Here is a 22,350-nt window from a genome sequence, read left to right on the forward strand (position 1 = left end):
AAAAAAAAAAAAAAAACAGTATAAATAAAACGCAACGAATAATAATATGACTCCAACAATGATACGACGCATTGAACGGTGGTAATATAAAAAAAAAAAGTCACGGTTTGCCGGATACTGTCAAGGTATATCGACGTGGAGTATCAAAGGTCATAATATACACGTAGGAAGGAGAGTGCCGTCTATTAAACCGATATGTATTATACGACGACCAACATAGGGGAGTTGTTTCAGTTATTGGTCTCAAAGGTCAGCAGCAGATGTGCGACGATGATAATAACGAAAACGGGAGACAAACGATATTAAAACGGCACTTTTTTAATACAATTTTTTTTTTATATATATATATATAAAATTTCGTCAATGTGATCGATTGTGTCAGCGTTTTAACCGGTAGTCGTGTTCCGCAGAGACATTTTTTTTGCCCAATACAAATTCCCCGTTTTTATTTTCTCCGTTTGGAAAATATTCATTTTTTATACTCCAGCGGCCGAAACATGATACACGACTTGGCGTGAGACATCGTACACGCCGTTTACATTATAAACACGTTATGATGTTGATTTTTAAGCACACGTCGATTATTATTTTATTTAAACGTATCGTTACACCTGTCGCATCGCGTTAATTCGCAAAGAGTTTTTAATAACAATAAAACGAATACCACACAATAACATCACGGTCTGTGTTATTATAATCGTACTTTGTTTTTGTTATTCGACCGACCGAACAGCAGATACATAATATTCATAATTTTTTTTTTTTTGACCGATTCGTTTAGGACAAAGAGAACATACAACGAGTGTAAAAAATAACGCAATGTTTGACCGGACCGAAAAACTTACGGTCGGCAAATAATATCAAACGTATGTGCACACGAATCGCTAGTTATTTAACGAGACAACCTCGTGTACTTTATGAGACTCGCAGACACGTATCGCAACGATTTTCCACGGTATTTGTTCCCAGCAAATATTGTGCTTTACGCGCGTTTTTTAATCAACAATTATTTTCCTTTTTATTCGGCAAAACAAAGTTCATCAACTCGTGCGGCCGCGTAATACGATAGTGGTACGGACTGTCCTGTAGCAGAGCAGCAATAACGGCGAGAGGGTGAAAAACGCGCAATGACTCATCAGCAGATTCGATTTCAAGTGTATTTGTGTGTGTACACAGAGAGATAGGGGTGTAATACAATAATAGTATGAGTATAATCGCAATAATTGTCGGAGGAATTTTAGAGGGAAAAACGAGTAGCCTCTTCGCAGCCGCCGGCCATTTCGGCAAACAGTCACTTTGCCGGGTCAGGCACCGTACGCACACTTCAGGTACTGGAAGATCACTAGCAGCAGCAAACGAATTTTTGCAGTAATAACCGCTCTGCGATCAAAATCGATCATTGCTCTTCGTGTACCTCACACACGGTGGAAACGCATACGGACCGCTGATAAATCCGAATTGTCTCCTCGCCTGCTTACAACGTGCAAATTACAATAATTAACTTGACCGCGATGAAGTTAATTGGTCGGCACACGTCAATGGTTCACGGCCGACCCAACTATTACAATATTTGTTCCGGGGTGGGAATCGCTTCTTTACTTGGCGTCATACGCCGTTGTCGCTACGCCACAGCCGGTCCAATTGTTTTTTATCACACGTAGCAGTGGATGCAAACAACACGCATTGCAGTCAGTACCAATAGCACAACCGAAATAAAACCAACAAGTGTTCGCCGAATCATTTTTTAACCGTCGCGCACCTTTGACGTGTCAAAATCGCATGTGCTCGTCGTTTTTTCTCCCTCGGTTGACGGGCGTACACGTTTGCCCGAAAATGTCTGTCGACGGACTTTATAAAAAAATGTCCGTGACAAATGTTATCCGTTGGGAGGAGCACTTGCAGAACAACGCGTATAGAAAAATCATTGTATCTGTTTGTTGATTAGTTCGGTCGACGATAATTATTTTTTCGTTTTCTTAAGAGGCCTCGGGTACAACAGCACTAGACTAATATTGTTTTTGTTTAATGATTCGACAGGCGTCTGCCTGCTAGTTGATCCTTCAAAAGGACACTTCTTTCGAAGGCCTCCCGAAGCGAAACAAATCATCGACCGAAGATTGTACGCCACGAAAAAAAAAAACATACAAACACACATCGTTAACGTTAAATTGCGCACTGGCGCCTTTATTTTTTACATTTACCCAAATCATCATCATCATCCGATTGTTTTTCGCGGCAGCCCTTACCGTGTTATCATAGTACCTACTCGCCCCCCCTCTTTCTATTTAATTGTACCGGATCGGCGATGATGACAAACCACCACCGACACACGCATACGGATCCATCAATCAAAAAGTTTTCCAAACAATTATAGCGCACCAAACAAGAACAATCGATCGTTTGATGATTTATTACGATATGGTTCCCGCTAATGAACGTTTCGATTGTTCTTTGAGCAACAACAACAATAATAATGTCTGTTGAAGCCAATTCCCTTTCCGAATCAACAGCATTCTTATCATAAGAACTACGTCTCGGCGTATTATTGATTTTAAACTACCAAAATAGAATTTTGCCCAATCGATATATGGTCCACAGTTGTTTCTTCGGTCTTTAATTTCCATCGATATTGACGGAACACACGTCGCATAGCATTTTGTTTGTATTGCTCACTTACAGCATCGTATCGCGAGCACACCGCGAGGCATTCGACCTCAGTGGCCTCTAATAATGACTGGAATATAACACGGGCTAATAACAATAACGATTGTAGTAATAACAAACGGATAGATGATATTATAAAATTATTATTGAACGGGCGCGAGCAGAGTACGCCGCTATTGTTTGTTTTCAAACATTAGACAATGGACGTACGAGGAATACAACGATTTTAGTTGTACAAACATAACCGAAGAAAAAAAGCACAAGAATTTTAATAGAAATTATTCTGGGCGCTCCCGATTATTTTCATTGTACACGCGTCGTCGTCGTCGTCCTATACATCTAGGTATTTGTATTTTACTCTTTTTTTTTTATTAATCCGATTCCTTTGTCCTTGGTCACACAAAAAGTCAATAATATGATTGGGTTCTGTCTACAATAGAATCACATTTTCGTCGTGTTTACAAAGTGTCCGATACGCATGTACCTCGAATTTGTGCCGTTTCCAATACGTGTACCCAATGACAGGTGCCCGTAAGGTTTGTCGTCACCTTTTCCACCGCGTCCCGTTCACTGTTATACGTATTATCGAAATACTTCCAGTTAATAATTCGAAAACTTCTCGTAATTTGTCCGGAGCGCCCGCGTACATGTCTTTTTCGAAAAAAAATAAACGGTGCCAGGTCGTTACTCCAGTGCACCGAAAGGCAATCGTCTGCATCGCATAACGAACATGACTAATAGCTACGATAATAATTGAGGTCGGAAAATAACAATTTGTCGGACCGTAGCGACTAGTGGCGAGTAAAAAAATAACATATCGTGCAGTTCTCGACCGTATGGTAATGTTACGATTATTCGGGCGGCCCTCGTTGGCCCCGACAACAGTCCGCGCAAACTGTACTTTAATTATACATTATATTTAATTATAGGTCGTCACTTGCATTGAACACGAGTATAATTCGGTTAGGTGCCGCCAGTGAATGTGAGAAAACGTCATTGCGAGTAACATATAAATACGCAATATTTTCGTACGTTTGGATTGAGAAATACGAACAATTAATGCCCAGAGATTTCTGGGGAAAACGGCAATCACAACAGCGCCGAGAAAAAGGTGTGTGACTGCCGGTGTTCCTGTACTATTATGTAGCGAAGGCGTGTTGATAGAATAATAGACATGAGTGAAAACGATAAAAAAACATGGTCGTCCAAAAAACAACGTCGTGCCTGCTGATGTACATCATGACGTAAATATGGGTAATTATTATCGTTCGTTTTTCACTCGGCAGCGCCGCCAATGGAAGTATTCAATTCGTAATGACCCAATTGAAAAAAATTTATTTCAACAGATGAATATCTCCATGTCTAAGCACCGAATCGACGTTGCTCGTCAATTCCGTGTTATTACAACAAGTGCGTTCGTTTATAGCTTTATTAGGCACTTTATCACCGAGTACTTAGTTGCAGTATAACTCTCTTAGGCATGCGTAATTAATTTTTACAGTTTGTATAAAAAATGTTGGATTTCAATGATTTACTGTGCGCACGGAACAAAGAATGTCTGACATAATTGATATTCAACTTTGTACATGTTTTGTCGCCGCCAATTATCGTGCCTAGTATCTTTCTCAATGACCTTGGATCGGGCTATTTTTAAATTTATTAAAATATGAAATAATTCTAAACGGACACTGAACATCCAAACGGAACTCAATATAGTAGTTAAACGCTATTAAACGCGTTAATGTTTCATAAGATGTATAATTAAGATGAGAAAAAGAATGGAATTACCCACGGTGTCTAAAAACTATTGCTGAATACGTGAAATAATGTAAAAAAAAAACTGGTAAAACAATACATAAGCGGGTCCAAAATTTTACTAGAAAAAGATCATTTTTCTTCGCACTTGTCGAGTGTTTCAACGCTTTGCGTTTTTCCTAAACCGCAACAGTTACACGGGCAAAAGAAAACCGGCGACAATAATTTTTCCGAGGACTTGTCGTCGACGATTGTCCAGTTGTCGAACACAACAACACCGTGTGAGCTGATCGCGTTAAGTTAATACACGACAATAATAATAACGAGAATATTTCCATCCCGTGGCGTTAATTCAAAATCGACAGCTAAGTAATTGTTGTTTGTTGGTGTAAGGTGGTGGTGGTCGAATGATTCATCTATACAAATGCACATGTTTGTATTTGTCTTCTTTTGACGAACACGCATGACGAATGATAACAAATAGACGCGGGCTGTGTAACAATATTTATTTTTTTAAATTACCCGAACCCGGCGTATCCAAAAAAGTAATTTCAAAACAACTAGACGATGGTTTTTTACCGACTATTCTTTTCTGTATCATCCGTCTCTCGGACGTTTTTTTTTCTTTCCAAACGCTCATTTTACAATTGACGTATTGATAAATTATTATTTTCTCGTTGTTTGACTACAAGTTACGCGCACGGAGACCCCGTCAACAAGGACACACAAAACCAATAATAATATATATATATATTATATTTACTCCGGTTACGGATTCCCCATAACTAATTGAAGTACACATAACGTTAATGTGTTTAAAGACTGTGCGACGGATACAGTTGGAGGAGTAGTACCCACCACCGATGATCTTTTTACCGACGTCGTTCCGATTCTTCGTGCACATGGTCGTAATAACGTTTTAATGATAATAACACGAATTTCCCGGGACGTTTCAGACAGACTGAGAAAATGTCGTCAATAGTAGAACGTACTAATAAAATGATACACGGAAACTAAACACATTGCGGCAACACAACATCATAATTATAGTTTACCGGTCAAAGTAAATTCTTTAACGCCAAATGACACACGGCAATTCGTATTGCCTCGAGGCTAGTGGTTTTTAAATGTTTTACTTGTGTGGTAATAATAGTTTTATTCATTCGACAGTGGCTGACACGCGATTTTCGCTAAAGATTATCCTCAGGCGTTCGAGTAGCATTAGAATTCCTATAGAAATTTGTGATAACCACAAACAAACGAGTCGACTAGAATATAGTTAACGCTGTTAATGATGCGCACATGATACAATATTCTAATACATGTTATTGATTTCAATGTAAAAAAAAAAAATACCTGAGCAAATATTAACCATTTGTAAAAAATCATTTAACCGGTTTATTTGTTAAATCGTCAGCGATACACATTCCAACTGTAATAACACTGTTCCAAACGCAAGTCAAAAAGACCAATCGTCCGATTGGACCGAATAATAGCACTAAAAATCCATAAAAGAGCGTTTTTTTTTTTTTGTCAAAACGCACGCGACCGACCGACATCGTTGATCGATGGACTTGTGCAGTTACACACTCACTTATACGTGTTAGCGTCACAATTATGATTTTGAAATTCTCTTGCTGAAATCGCTCACCACTCATTTCAATCACAAATCGGATTTTCACGTAGATAGAAAACTTAAAACAACGTAATTAATTTGACAAGGCACCGGACACTTTAGTCTCGAAACGTCTTGTTCAATTTTTCATTCTCGCGAATACCTAATGATCGCGATAGGTATTTGAATATAGTAAAGGCGTTTTTAGAATCGGACAATTATTCCCACCTCACTTTGAAAGCATCTACAGCGTTTAATCCTTTTTATAACCCGCTTTAAGATTTCATAAAACCTCTGTAAACGTATTACTACCAACATGTGTCATACGTTTAACGAAAATCGATTAGTTTATGTCTTTTGCGGTTTTAATATTTCATTTTACAGGAAAGGTAAATATTTTTTTTTTTACTTCAACTAAACGCATGCCACGAAGAACTGGTGAAATTGGGAAAGCGCAGCAGCAATTATGCGGTACGCGACGACATTTCTATAAATTTATGATTTCTTTCCCGTGTCATAACAAAGTTAACATGGTGATTTAATTCGTTCGATGGCAATAATGACACATATTATCGTTTCGCTCTCTTCTGAAACAAGACAGCGCGAAAACAGTGTGTTCTGAATACCAACAACAATGTTTGGATCACTGGCGGAATCAATCGAAATATCTATAATCACATTATAACTCGTGCATATCCATTCAATTGACCGTTGTTGTTGCAGTAATATTAACACTTTCTCGACACAAAGATATTTACATAAAAATATTGTTATCGAGTATGAAAAACATGAAATGCTTAAAGTTACAACACAGTCGACCTCTTTTTTTTATATACCTCGAGTATTGTATCGCTTGTGCTGATTCTGTGTTTGCTCTCAGTATCGTTTTCGCTTTAATTACAATTAATCGCTCAATGAAGCGTGCCGCGGTAATTATTAAAACTACCGAGAGTGTGTATCTACAACTGTAGCCGCCAATCAAGCGATTAAATTATTTCCATAAAATATTGCAGTGTAAAATAATAAAGTAAATTTTATATTCCGAATAGCGATAAAGAGTATATTTAAAATTTATCGTTGTAATTAGAATGACACGCGTTCGATCAACACCTAAACTAATTTTTAATTAAATAATTCATTTAAACTACAACATGGGATTTTTGGCAAATTTAATGCTTAGCACGTGAATTGCTGTTTCGATGAATTTTTTCATTTCAACCCAACCGAGAAGGAAACTATACATCTATTAAAAACTATCTTACTTGTCAGTATATAAAAATTAGAAACCCATTTCAAACTCAATGCAACGTTCGTAGAGAAATTCGTTTCGAATATAATTACACACCACCGCCGTACGATTGTGATACGTGCAATCATTTTGCCAAGAAATTCATAACTTATTCACGAGTATACGATATTTTTACTGTTTTTTATACGTACGCGAGCGGGCGCGCGTTCACATAACACTCGTATTTGGTCAGTTTAATTAACGTACGGATTAATTAGCGATTCGGCGTACGAACGCAAAAAAATACTTAAAACCCGTACAATTCTCGTATACGGTGCCGGTTGTAATTACATTGGGATATGACTGCACGACGTCAATACTTTGCATAGTACGATGGGAAAACAATTCGTAGCTTGCAATTAAATTCGTATTGAATGTCGAGAGACACGCAAGAGGTACACGCGTTTCTCTCCGGTGAATCGCTCCGATGTCATTACAACGGAAAGGAATAAGACAGAGGAGTCATATAATCATAACGACGTATGTATTATTGTTTGTGCACGCGTTATGATATGCAAACAACGCATAACATTTTTTAATTACAAAAACAATACAGACATACTCGTCACAGTAATTACATGTTATTTTGTGCGACCAACTGATTCGGTCGGTAAACTTGACGTCCGATTCTCTTTGGGTTTTGTTTTAATTGTGCGTTAATAAATTACAAGTAGTATAATCAAATTAAAATTATTATTAACAATAATACGCTGCGGCCGCATAATTAAGGTCAACAGTTACAAAGTATATTTTACACGACTGTTCATCATCATTCCATTATTGCGGTTACGTTTGTATTGACGACTCAAAGTGCCAGCGTAAAAGAAGAAAAATAACTGAATCGTAATTAATATATTATTTTATAATAAACCGGACGCGCGAGCGACCGGAAACTCTTGTACAGACAAAAACTACACGAATTAAATGCAAATTTGCTTTTATTAATATTTAGTCGAAAATGTTTTAATTTCATGTTCGTTCACCGAATCGTTCTCGTCGTTAGTAGTCGTGAGATGTAATATTTCTAAAAATACATTTCTCAAAGTACAGTATTTAAGACCAGGGCGGCCGCCACCTATAATTTATGTCGATCCGTTCGAACGGTAGTGTAATAGCACACAGACGACAAATATCAACCGTTTAGATGTCACGCGATCCAAGTCATGAGCGCAATAACTATCGCTTGCTTTTAAGAAACGCCGTTGAAAAAATCGCAAGCAAAACTCGCAGTAAACTACGGTGGAAAATGATAAAAAAAAAAAAAAAAACAATTGGTATCGTCAAAATACACACATTAATACCTCCGAGCAGAGCAGCTGCAGCGTATTACTTTTCGAAAATATTACGTATAAGTAACTATCCGTGTTTTTTTTTTGTTATTTTCGAGTCTATACTTGTTATGTATTCGATGTTCCTCCCAGCGTGGTTCGTGTGAACCCTCGGGGCCACGCGATTTTTGTGCAACGCACACACATCATAATGATAATAATAAACGGTTTCAGAGTATGTGCGCGCATAAAAAAGTTATAGAAAAGAAACGGCTACCGCATTGAAGCGTGTGTGTAAATCACATATATTCCCCTCGAATGTTGATATTGTTTCCGAATGATGACGACGACCAGACTTGCAGGGTGTACCTACGGCCGTATATAACTGGGTTACAAGGGCCAACTGCACTCGGGGGGAGTGCAATAAATGCGCTGCGATCGATTTCGACGGACCCCTCTCGACACCCCTCCCGCATCACAAGTGGAGCACGTCATTGTGTTTTCCTACTCCATTTGTCCATCGGTACAATAGCGAGTGTATGTGTCTTTGTATTGTGAGCCTTGCAACCAGTCCAAACAGTTACCCCGATGACGTGTGTGTGTCTGTGTGCTACTGTTGCAGTACTATCTCTGTACCTACAGGAAACCGTCTGCCGCGCATAGGTCGTATTTTTTTTTACTCTCAAACGCATCATGGCGACCCATTTTGTACGTAGTTACGAAATACAATGAACACACGGCGGTAATCCGCTTTTGTGTGTACGACAAAATATTATAAATATAAACGACGAGAGGCGGAGACAATATTATTACGGTCACATAGTGTTGTTGAGGAGGGGACGCCGATGATACAACACAGCAAATAGGTACAATTGTGTGGCTGTGACATTCGCCATTTTATCACATCGGTACTTGCTCGCATTTACCTTTTTTTAGATTTTTCTGACGCACCTACGCCTATTATATAGACATCGCACGTTCCGTCCGAATATGAACTCGCGCGGTACGACTCCAANAAATAGGTACAATTGTGTGGCTGTGACATTCGCCATTTTATCACATCGGTACTTGCTCGCATTTACCTTTTTTATAGATTTTTCTGACGCACCTACGCCTATTATATAGACATCGCACGTTCCGTCCGAATATGAACTCGCGCGGTACGACTCCAAACAGCTGAAATACAATAAGTTTCACCGACTAATGTAAATCGTGCGGCCCATAGAAGTATACAATGAGCATCACTTATGGTAACAATTCGTCGCATATCTGCTATCCGAGTACGATCGAATTACAGAGAGAGAGAGAGAGCTCGTAGGCGAATCCATTCATAATTAATTCATTAGCGAGAAAACGCGTCATGATACGTCATTAAAAACGGGCTTAGCCGTGGCGGTTAATTAAATAGCTCAAGCGATTTCGTTGTTGTTCGTGTACACCAACGGTGTTATTTTTCATTCGAGCACGTACATAGAGGTAGGTACGCGTAGGCAGTAAAAAGATAACGAGCAACGTCCAGGCCGTACATAACTTTAGACAATACGCGCAATACTTTATTCGTTCGCGATAAAAAAATATGTTCTATTGCAATATGGTCCAACGTGTGTGCGTGTATTTCATTCAGACGTGCACGTGTTGGTTCAATCGAAACTCTTGGTTTTTGTCGAAATCGATTTACGCCAGCCAAAATAATCCACACGACGCGCCTAAAGTGTCGCTGTGACGTTGATTATCGAACGCTTGAATAACCGAAACGATTTTTTATGTCGATGCGAGTTGCAACGCACGTGGGCTTGCCGTGTTTACCGAGAGCGCCGGCGACGCTGTACCGGGAAAACCAACGACCGCAGTCGGACTGGAAATGAAATGGAAAAACCCATTGCCAGTGTGACTGCGAATGCGCGCGCGAGTTTCATTCGGAATGGAAACGTAAAACGCAAGAGACGACTGCCGGCCCCATTCATACAAACGCGCCGCCGTACAGTGCAAACAACAACAATAGTAGTAGTGAGTGGTAGTAGTAGTACTGTGCAATAACATTTGTAGGTCCGTTTGTCTGACGCTCCCCGACCACCTGTTGGCGTCGTCTCCTCGCCGCAAGTTTTCCCACTGCAATAACACTGTGCACATTCGATCTCGACATTGCCGCGATTGTGTCGTCTCTTTCCCTCCGCCTCCGCAATCGCCTTCATTCATCCGGCGCCAGACAATCAGATAACTTCCACCCACGAGTTTTCCGATTTACAAAACGATCATGGTTTGCCACTTGGACGATTGCTGTCACACTAGTCACGGGTCAGCGCATTAACAACGATTAAAATGCTCAGACATTTTTGTCCTTTTTTCCAAACGCTCAAGTTACGGCTTTAATTAACCGACTCATTATCACACAATCGTATTCGAACGGCGTCAAATGTAATAAATTCATTACGTCAGTTATAAAATAATTGGCGCGTTTCCACTGGAAATAGAAATATAATTAATTAAAAGTCGGGGTACATACGGTTTACATTTATGAGATTCCATGAAAGAATAAATCGTATGAGTAATAAACGTGTTTTGAGTGTTAACAACCGCGTTAATTTGGTGGAAATCGTTGCACTTGAAAATTAACAAGTTAAATATTACATGTATCGCTATAATAGTGGAAACGACGGCACGTTTTCCACGAACAACTAAAAAACTACATCACAATTATTACATTACACGTTATAGTTTTTATTTCCGACTGCATTCAAGGATGTATAACGTAGATCGGAACGTACTCATTGTGTGTGTTTTTTTTTAAGTCGTCTACCGAATATACTGGGGCAACAAATAATGACCGTCTAAAATGTCCTGTACGCACCGTCTGAAAAACAAAGATCGGTAATGACCGTTTGGAAAAATTAAAAAGGAAGTAATTCATTCGGTTATACGTGAAAGATGGCTCCTCCAGTAGAAAACGACCAAGAGGGCAACGTTACATTTTAGTGGGTACTGTTTTATTATTTTCATTTAAGGAAACCTGCATGGGAGCAGCCGGCGTGTGAACCCCTTAAAAAACCAACTGTAGATGTAGATCGGGTTTCTGTGGAGATAAACGTATGCGAGCGCCGCCTGTACATGTCCTTAAACGTCTTTGTTGCGACCGGTTAAAGCGGAACCAATGAACTGCTAATACACTTAACTGTAGACGGTAATAATTAGTCCTACTCAAATTAGTTCGGAAATTGTTTTGTTTAACATACGGACTACTATACACACAGAAACCATTTCTCAGTCTTGGCTTTCGATATATTTCACCGGACTACAAACAAATTGGGAGCCGCGCCAGTCAACAGCCACTACGATAATTATTATCATCATCGCTGTACATTCGAAAAACATTAAGAAACCACCGCTTATTCGACGGTTATTTATTTTATTTATTATTATTATTATTATTTCTTTTAGTAAGCGTTTTGTCCTCGTACAAATTAACTACTGCGCTCTAATAATAACGCTGCTTTGTAACTGACAATAAACCGGATACCGTGGCTTATAATACACAAAAACAAATTCTAAATTGCGCATTGTCTTGTCATTAGTCAATGGAAACAAACGCTAAATATTATTCTGTGGGACCTAGTAGACTTCATAGTCGATCAGTTCAAAGAATCACACGCGCCGAGTCGTTAGATTGATACGAACTATATAATTAATAAAAAACGTAAATGTTGACCACAGTTCTGCGTGAACGAAAAAAGATGAACTTCGATCGAAATCAAGTGTACCTATAGCTGTGAAAAACAACGAAATATTTGCTCGTCAATTTATTGGCAATATTCAAAGAGTAATTAAAATATGAAAAAATATGACTTGTACACAACAAATATATAAACAAAAATACACATTTGGAAGTTACACGCATTTGATAGAAGCCATTTTGAATTTCAATTATGTCAAGGGATGTGGTACAATAAATTACAACAAAACCTGCGTTATTACTCTTACAAAAAAGTTTACATAATATTGCGGGTAGATGCAAATTGGGGGTAATTTGGACAGAGTGAGCGTTTTTGTATAATTCAGTAGCGTTTGTCCATAACAGTATTGACGCTAATTCGTCGAGGGTTTTTTTAACACAACTATATATTATTGCATATTAAATTCAAAAGGTTGAGCGCTGTTCGTTGAATTTATTAAATGATATTAAATGTACACATTCATGTAGTAATTTTTCTTGTACCACCTTAATTGATCCTCGTCATGCTTCTCAATCGCGTGATCTAGTGCAATTTTATGTGTCCCCCGGCTATTATAAAGTATTTTTTTGTAACGTACTCTGCAACCCTTTCGGTTTTCCCCCGAACCTATGTTTCTCCCTTCTTGTAAACGACGAATCGACGGAAAGTTTTACTTTTAATACAGTTAACCCGAACTGGAGTATACGCCCGTATAATGTAATACATTTGTGTGCCATTACATTCTAAATATTTGATTTCCCGGCGACTCTACAGCCGGTCGCGGCCATGTTTAAACAATTTTCTACGGCTATTGAGCGGCAATGATGCAACGATGGTTAAAATATAATACAATAATCATGATGTACGGCACGTTAAAAAATTCATCGAAACGGTCACACGTGCAACAACAAAAACGAGTCCTGTAAGTTGATAAATTCTTTGAATACCGTCTAGGGTTTTTTCAGTTAATCGTTTACCTCGAAAGCTCACGGTGAACTGTCCTGTATGACTGTTTGGGGATGCAACACGTGTTTCGCACCCTCGAAAAGCTTTTGTAAAGTGGGAATCCCTTTGCCACAATAACTGTGTGTATATAGCTGTTAATGCACATCGTATATCAACTAAAAACGCGACGTTAAACGACAATATCAGATCCGCATTACACCCGAGCTAGTTATTAGCCGGGTGGTTTTCTTTAATAGTTGTAATTATTACGAAAGAGCGTACCATTAAAAAACTATGTTATAAAGTAGCAATTACTTGAACACAACGAATGAACGAATATACGTGCAAAGGTGCAGGCAGCGAGTTTTGTGGTGTTTAAGATAACGCGACAAATTATAGGGTAGTAACCGAGATATTAAAAAATTAAAATAACTTTTTGTCTGTCAAAAACAATACTACAACCACAACAATGATATTAATTAATCCTTCAGTTCGATTATAATAACGTTATGGATCCGTGTATAAATTCTATCGATAATAATTAATCGAAAAAAAATTATATACTTATATAAAGTTTATACAGTTAAAAAAAAGATGTCTGACTTTCCACAAACACGTACAATAATAAAGACTATATATTTGTGTACGATTTTTCGATACTTGTGTCAAAATTACACTAGGCGTGCGTATAATTAACGTGTACATTAAAAATACCGTACTGACGTATGGGAATTATCGTATCATTTTTTTTTTTACAGCGTATTTGTTGTTTCCTTTTAATTTAAACGTTTTTAACGCTGTTAAAGAATATATTTTCGTAAATTCAATTGTTAAATACTTTATTGAAATCTTACCTGGCAGTAGTGCAGTCTCTGTAGAGCGTGTCGAAATCCTTGCACGAGAGTAACTTGCATCTGTTGACGCCTGGTTGAATGGCACCCATGCCACGTAAAATGCGTACTTGTTCGACATTGCAAACGAGTGGCACGATGTCCAGCCGCTTGAGCTTGGTGTAAACAGTGTGCAAACCACCGACAAGGTGTTTGAGGAACAGCTCAAACGCCTGTGGAAGGCACAGCATTGTGTCGCCTGCTATCATGAATGCCGCAACTTTTTGCCCGCGGTACTCGACCAACTTGCATTCGTTTGCTGTCGGGTCAGTGCTACTTATCGGCGGAGGGCTGTTGTAAGACCGCGGAGGTGGTTGCAGTGATGGATGCTGTTGTTGTTGTTGTTGTTGCTGTTGGTGGTGATGTGCCATGGCCATTAGGTCTAGAGGTGAAGAGTGGTGCACAAGCGAATTGAACAAACCCATTGGTATACGGGACGCCAGAGAGCTCATTGAAGACACTGGTGGAGCGGTCTGTGTTGGCGGACTCATGCCGCGGGTTGGCGTTATGATGGCATGATGGGGATTTATGACATTCATCATTGGACTGCTGCCCCTTTCGTCTTTCGGACTGCTTCCGGCAGACTTGCCGTTGTTGTTTGACGACGGCGTCTGTTGTTGCTGTTGAGGTGGCGGACTAGTGGACACATTGCTGCTGCGATCGCTTCCGGATGCGGCCGATTCCGCGGCGGCGTTTGTCGATTCCATGATCATGATGCGAATGGTATACGTGTCGTTTCAGGTGTATCCGCGACGGTGGCGGCTTACAATGACTAGCCGAGCGGAGCAATAATATTGGGCGGGCACTCAAATGCACATTCGCAAAAGTTTCGCGTGCGCAGTCACACACACTCAAAAGTCGTACCTTCGAGTTGTATTCCGATTCTACCAAGCGCGCAAAATCGATTTTCCCGAAATAATATCTTCTCTATCTATTTCGTCTAAATGGTCTTCGATCACGTCGATAATATTAAAAATAGTAATCAGAAACGATAATACACGGTAACGGGCAACGTGTATTGACTTGCACCGAGTGCGCGCAACGCGGTAGTGCCGGATAGCAGCGACCGGGCTGACGTACGGCTAGAACGCGACTGTTGCGGGCGAGGCTGAGAGAACGGTACCGTGTGGTTTGCCGGCGGCGGCCGTCGGTCGTGGATCGCGCTGGTCGTTTCGTTTTCGACGGCGCTGGTCGCTCTTCATTGGTCCATGAACCCGGACCCGCCCATCACCCACCTGCCCCCTCTCCACCAAGACTCCTCCTCCTCATTCTTTTTTGGTCACCGCTTCTCTGCACCGCATCTCATACAATACGAACACACACAACCGCAATAACAATTCTACGCGTTCTGCAGTCCGTTTGTTCATTTTTCTTTTACCGCCTATTCTGTTACACATACATACGACGGTGTGGCCCCCCTGACCATCCCTTTTTACACTTCTCTTTGCATAAAAAAATACCATTTAGCTGGGCGTTACCACCCTGGCTCCGGGACAACATCCCAAAAAGAAATGGGTCAAATGTAATAATATTAGAACCATTCGGAAAAAATTAACGCAAGTTCGCTCTCCGTGGTCGGAATCGATTTTTCCTCCCATTACCTCCCCTGACAGTCGCCCATAACGCTGAAATCAATCTAAAGCGTCTTTTTCGAAATGTTCAAGTAGATTATATGTAACTTAGACATGCGAAAATTGGTTCCAAGACGATCGAGATAACTTGACACACATTCTGCTTTCCGTTTAAAGTCAATGTTTGAGTTAAACAACAAAGGGAAAAATTTTAACAAAATAAACATTTTTCGGTATTGATTATGGTAGACCATAAATATTCACATTTAAAGCCAAATTAGTCAGTTAACTTGTTTATTGATTTTAAAAATATTACATAAAGTGTTAACAGTGTAAAATAAACAAAATTAACAAACAAGTTTAAGCATTATAGTAAATTCAACTATGCCACACTTTATGTAACTTACTCTAAACTGGAAAACCCAACATCAATAACTAAATCCTAATAATTGTTTACATATTTCTTGAATAAGACAATTGTTAAACCCTACAAAAATTAAGTGTAAAAACTATGTTGTAAATTAATTTATGTGTTATTTAAATATTATAAATTGCATTAAGTATTTAATATACTGTGATGCAATTTTAAACATTTAAAATTATTTAGCATGTATGTTTTATTTGGAGATAATAACTTTAACTGGTTATAATTTACGACCTTTTACACAATCACAGGTGTTTCGGAGGATAATCACCTGTGTAGTGTTTTATAGTGTAGTTTTTTATGATAACAAATATACATGCGCAAATATTGTTGAAATTTCTTCTACGAACAAATATAAAGAATAAATACATTAATACATTTGAAATTTGATAAAATTCAAAATGTATACAAATTAATTATAAATAATATAATTATAAACAAATAATAAAATTAAATACAATATTTTCAGAATAAAAAAATATAGTCTGCTATAGATTTATTGTGTCTAACTTTTGTTTTTTTTTATAATAGGGTAAGAGAACCAATTATACCTTAATTACCTTAGCACTTATTAGGGCAACTTGATACTTGATCAATAGATCATGAAATAACATAGACTAACACTTATACAATGTCTTCTTGGAACGAAATAATTTTTATAATCACAATTATGAGTTTTAAAGCATATTGGATTCAAAAATGTTTATAAATATTTTTTTAACCAGTTAACTTAATTTGTAGCCACGAGTGGTACAGTGGCCAAAATTGAACAATACACTCAAATTAATAAGATAAAAAAACAATGAAAATACTTTTTTAATTTTGATTAAATTAATAAGTTGATGAATAGTATTGGCATGCTAATTTTGGATTTGCTTATGTCATTAAATTGTACGAGAAAAACCAAACTGGCTATCACAGTGATGACCGCTGGCAAAATAACCGCGTTAAAATGATGAGGTGTGTTGTTTATGTGGAGTGTTATTAATAAAAATATGTAAAATGCGAACATGTATACATTTTTAAATCTTTACACATCTATTCAAAATCCATTTGGGGAACGTATAATAAAATAAAAAACAGCTCTTCATCCGTATGTACCCAATGACATGGCGTTTTATCCGCACCCTTTTTCTGCTGACAATAGAACGCAATGTAACACACGCGTATGACGATAAAAATTCAAAAATAATTATTATCAACGTTCAAAAACCATAGCTGATATAATAAAAGAATCCGTCTTATAAACGTGTGCATTAATTTTGCTCAGTAACGACTCCACTGAAAAAGAAACAAATAAGTACACGCGACCGATGTATTGAACTCATCGTGTGTAAGTCATTAACATTTCAATTGATTTTCCGGTAGGTGAAGAGCAACTTACATAACCTGTTTTGCTTCAGTTGTATTTTTTTAGTACTTCGTCCATTATGTCATTATTTTCAACCGAGAAAATGTTGAACTATTTTATAAAATTAAGTAACCTGGCTGAATTGATGAGAATTTATAAAAACCACTCTAAGTTTGTTTCAAAATTAGTTTACTTGGTTGAGATTAATTTTTACAACAGTAAATGTTGTCGTCAAAATATTTAATTGAATTTTCAACATTTTAATTAACGAATATTTTTTGTTTATTTTATATAAGGAGGAATATGTTAATGCTAAATAAATATTAATAGTAAATGACATTTTAGGAATGTTTGCATCAAAATTTATAAAATAAAATATTCTAACTATTATAAACGTTTATACGTCATAACCTTTTACTTCTCAAAAACCGTGCACGGATTTTTAGGAATATTTTTATATTATCATTTTCGATAATATAAAAAAAAGTTTAATTATTTTACCAATCTTTTTACAATTTTTACTATTAAAAACTGTATTTGTCTATACTTTTTTTTTTAAATATCATTTAATAGATATGACACCACCGATTATGAATATTTATTCAGATCTATTCTCTCAGTTTTATTTGAGATGTTGTGGACAAAATAAATATATGAAAAATTATGGGCAGCGATGAATTAAATTTAAAATCAAATTAGCATAACTTTTCTTAAATTTCAGAAAAATTACATATAACAAATTCCTCCTAACGTTTTGTTTAAATTGCGTCTACGAGAATAACCCAACCAATAAACAGATAGACAGTTAAGTTATATTTATTTATTACCGTCAAGCGGGCCAACTTAGGGTAGTTAAATATTTTACAGATTTCATCGCTTAATTTTTGTCAATAAATGTTTTGTATTTCTTAATAACAGTTTTAAAAATTTTGTAGTAAAATTTTTACAAGTATCGTTAAGAAATACTAGCTAGTGCTGTACATCTTTAATGATAATAGATTTTTAACTGCCCTAAGTTGGCCCATTTGACAGTAGTAAATTTGATGGTACACGGGCAATAAAATTTTTAACATTATCGTTTTCATAAACACAGAAAATACACTAATTTAGAACAATAACTCTTGGTAAATAAAGTACAAAATCAAATTTTTATTGCATATTATACCGTGTAGCTGAGAAATAAGTCACAAGCGCAAAATTTACTTATATTTTTTATAAAAGCATCACTGAGTTCATCCGGAAAACGGTAAAATTGTTCACCAAATTGAAATACTAGAAACATATCTTCAAGTGTTTAGCAACTGGAAAATTTAAATTAATAATGGTAAATTTTTGAATTTATGTATTTATAAGCGCTCTCCCCGAAAGGAATGCGGAGGATAACTTTTAATTCTCATTCAAATGAATATTCTTTATGTGTATAACTGTTTCAGCTGCTTTATTTTATGTTTTTTTACAATCAATTAAACGACTGTATATTAAATATTTGTTTTTATTAGACTATATCCATTTTTACTATTAGAATAAATGTTGGTTACACAAAAATGCTTCTGCGGGTTATTTACTAAACACTTTTTGCGACAAAATATCAGCATACATTATAATCAATCAATATGCATGCAATTATATAGAATAGTGTTTGTATACATAATTTGCAATTATATTTATCATTAATATTAATCTTGCCGACATAATACACTAGTAACCAATTTTTTTCTTTTTACTTATATACTTAATTGGATCATTTAATAGTACCTTGCGTCCTTTTATAAAAATTTATTTTTATCTGTGTAAGCATAAAATAAATAGGTTACCAATGCATACAGTGTGGTGTATACCCTCCGGTTCTGTCAGCTGTTACATATATTGTTATAATTAAACGCGTTAGAATCAGATTGTAAAACTAAACGTACAAAATACTTCATAAAATTGAAATAGGGGAGAAAAAAACTCAGGGGTTAAAATCGAACAAAGCGATTAAAGTGTATCATTTTTTTCTTTACGTTAAATGTATGGTCCCTTAAACACATTTTAGAATTTGATTTACTACAATATAATATACACAAGGTATAGCAACAATTTTTCGATTGCCCTATTAACGTTTTGATTGAAAGACTTGGCCCGGGTTTTGAAACGATCTCACAAGTCTGTGTAACATAAAGTTGGCATATATTTTTGAAATAATACTTGATAATGTATGTAAGTTAATAGTGAAAAAATTAAACAACTACAGTTCGAATAAAAATAATTTTTAATTTAATGCTGTAAAGGAAAATAAAATATTTAAAAATAGTAAGTTTTAACTTTGAATGAATTATTTTACAAATTTAATGAGAATTCACGTTTTGTTTATGCTTAGAATTTTTATTACCCATAAACTTGTACTACAAAAAATGTTTTTATTGGAATTTAAACTGTACATAAGTTTAGGGCAAACGATAAAATTTTATGACTATTATTTTTATTTTTAAAAATAATATATATTAGAATTTTTTTTTTATTAATTTGGTCTCTATTTGATTTAAACGTTAAATTTTTTCTACTTAATTTTTTTTTCACAACTATAAGTCATACACGTTATTATTTCACATAGAATTTATAACGCATTTAATGTATGCATCATTTAGTATTATTTCGTATTGGAGCTACACAATGTAATGTGAAAGCCCTAAGCTGATTTAATTAAAACATAATATCAAGATAAGAATTTAATAATATATGCTTTCATCTATTGATCTATATAAGTATTTATATACATACCAAGGTTTTTAAAATAAATATTTTATACATTGAATTAAAAATATAATGATTTTCAGTACAAAGTAACATTAATTCTGTCTTATTGTTAGCTATAGATATTTATTGTTTCTGTTCACCTATGTTACCTGTACGGTTCATTAAAAAGATTTCTAGTCTATTTTTTTAGTTTTCTTAAATTACCACAATTATGTTTTGTTAAAACTTTTAATAGAAAAAAATATATTACTTTTAAAACGTATTATAAAGCAAGATGACCTAGCGGATTAGTCTTCACCAACATTGTCCATAGATTATTACATGCTTTTAGATATTATGATTAAGCGTATGAGGGCACATAAGACTACTGGGCGTTGTGGGTTTTCACAAAACGATGTCGAACAATAAAAAACTCCAAAGTGATTGTTTGAAAAAACTGTTTCGAAATTAATCGCGCGCGCTCCGGCTCGTGCCCAGAGGTGGAAATAATGGTAACAAAAAGAAAAATTTACCAATAGTTTTCTATACAAATACTGTACAATGGAGAAACTGTTGACAGAATATATTTTGAAAAAAGGCCGCACTGTCGCCGCGTCGGTTTTTCATTTCCAACCGTATTTGTACAAATTGTTTTATCATAATAAAAATTGGTGCTTCGTATTCAGACGTGGCCAAAAAGGACACTGTTCTCAAATAAAAATAACATAAAATATACATGCAAGTCTAAATCATTGTTAGATTCGTTTTAAAAATACAAATTTTAAAGACATGCGTCTTTAAAAAAAGTTTGTGCAATATTATCACAGATTTTATTAAAATAGTCTGTAAAAATTGGAAATTTTTTTTTTATTTTTTCACACCAAATAATTTGCGAGCGTTAATGACTATTGTTTTTATATGGAGATATGGTGACAAGTATTTTAACTAAGACAATTAACAGCAAACTAAACGGTGTATTAATAATAACATCTTCATCCAACACAATTTGTATGTTCTACAAACTGTATTTTGTAAACCTTATAATTATACATAGGTTTATTTATTCTTGTAATCAATTTCTAAACGAAACTACTATAATGACTACATAGTGACATATGAGTACATATAATTTTAATTGAACAGCCTTTTGTTGTAAACATTCGACACAACACTTAAGCAATGTATATAAATGTTGACAGTTTTATCAAAAGACGTCGCAAACACGTTTTATTTACTCAATAGAAAAAATCAATTCAACATACAGTAATTTATTGTAATGTTGAGGTGTCAATCTAAAAAAAGAGTTCATACTAGCGCGTTAAAAAATACATTTATTGTAGTGAAATATTACAATATACCTCAACTTATTGTAGTGCGTCTGTGTATTTATCTATAGATAAGCCAAAAATTGATATGTATTCAATTTAACATAAATGGGCATGTATTTTTTTTTTAATTAATAAAACATAGTAACAGCTAGGTAATGTGTGTTTTTAAAAATGTAAACTGAAATTTAACAAATCTGATAAAAACACACTTTAACACATAACAATTCAGTTATGTCTTCAATACTTTTGTATTTTGTTGAAATTATTGTAAACAACAATCCGTACTGGATTTAAGCAGATACAATTTTTATACAGTTTATTATACAGCAATTAAATTATTTTTTTAATAGATATATCACAGCTAAAATTGTTTGTTTTCATGAAGAAATTCTCGAAACATAAAATTTCCACTTGTTTGTTCTAAACATTTCCCTTCGAATTAATGTTAAAAATCATAAGGTTATAAAGGTTACATATTGAATGTTATATAAACACTAAATTAAAAACTAATGGTCATAAAACGACTTGTTAATGAAACTTTTATATCGTCATTAATGAATGTCATGAATATATTAGTTTTATATTTAATTGTATAGCGTACATTCTATTTTACTATTTATTTTATTTTTATGTAATACTATTGAAATAATCATTTATTTCGTTAGTTAGATGTCCATGTGTTTTATTACCAAATAAAATCATAAAAGTCAATATATTGACTTAAAACATATTTTAAAAGTAATATAATACTTATGGAAATACATTTATATAACGTAACTTGTAATACTCAAACATTTTCTATTATTTGAATGAATAATTCAGGAAAAAA

General features: G+C 35.5%; 1 protein-coding gene across 2 annotated transcripts in view; it reads right to left on the reverse strand.

The window, feature by feature from the left end:
* The window catches only part of LOC126902143 (dachshund homolog 2), a 68,608-nt gene extending 53,369 nt beyond the window's left edge, over positions 1–15,239 (reverse strand). For both annotated transcript variants that reach the window (XM_050679177.1, XM_050679171.1), the window contains exon 1: positions 14,097–15,239. In XM_050679177.1, the coding sequence (XP_050535134.1) occupies positions 14,097–14,845 (749 nt within the window). In that variant the 5' untranslated portion in view covers positions 14,846–15,239. The remainder of the gene's footprint in view (positions 1–14,096) is intronic.
* Between the last annotated feature and the right edge of the window lie 7,111 nt (positions 15,240–22,350).

The sequence above is a fragment of the Daktulosphaira vitifoliae genome, unplaced genomic scaffold (genome assembly GCF_025091365.1).
Source record: "Daktulosphaira vitifoliae isolate Bord-2020 unplaced genomic scaffold, ASM2509136v1 Scaffold_1, whole genome shotgun sequence".
NCBI lineage: Eukaryota > Metazoa > Arthropoda > Insecta > Hemiptera > Phylloxeridae > Daktulosphaira > Daktulosphaira vitifoliae.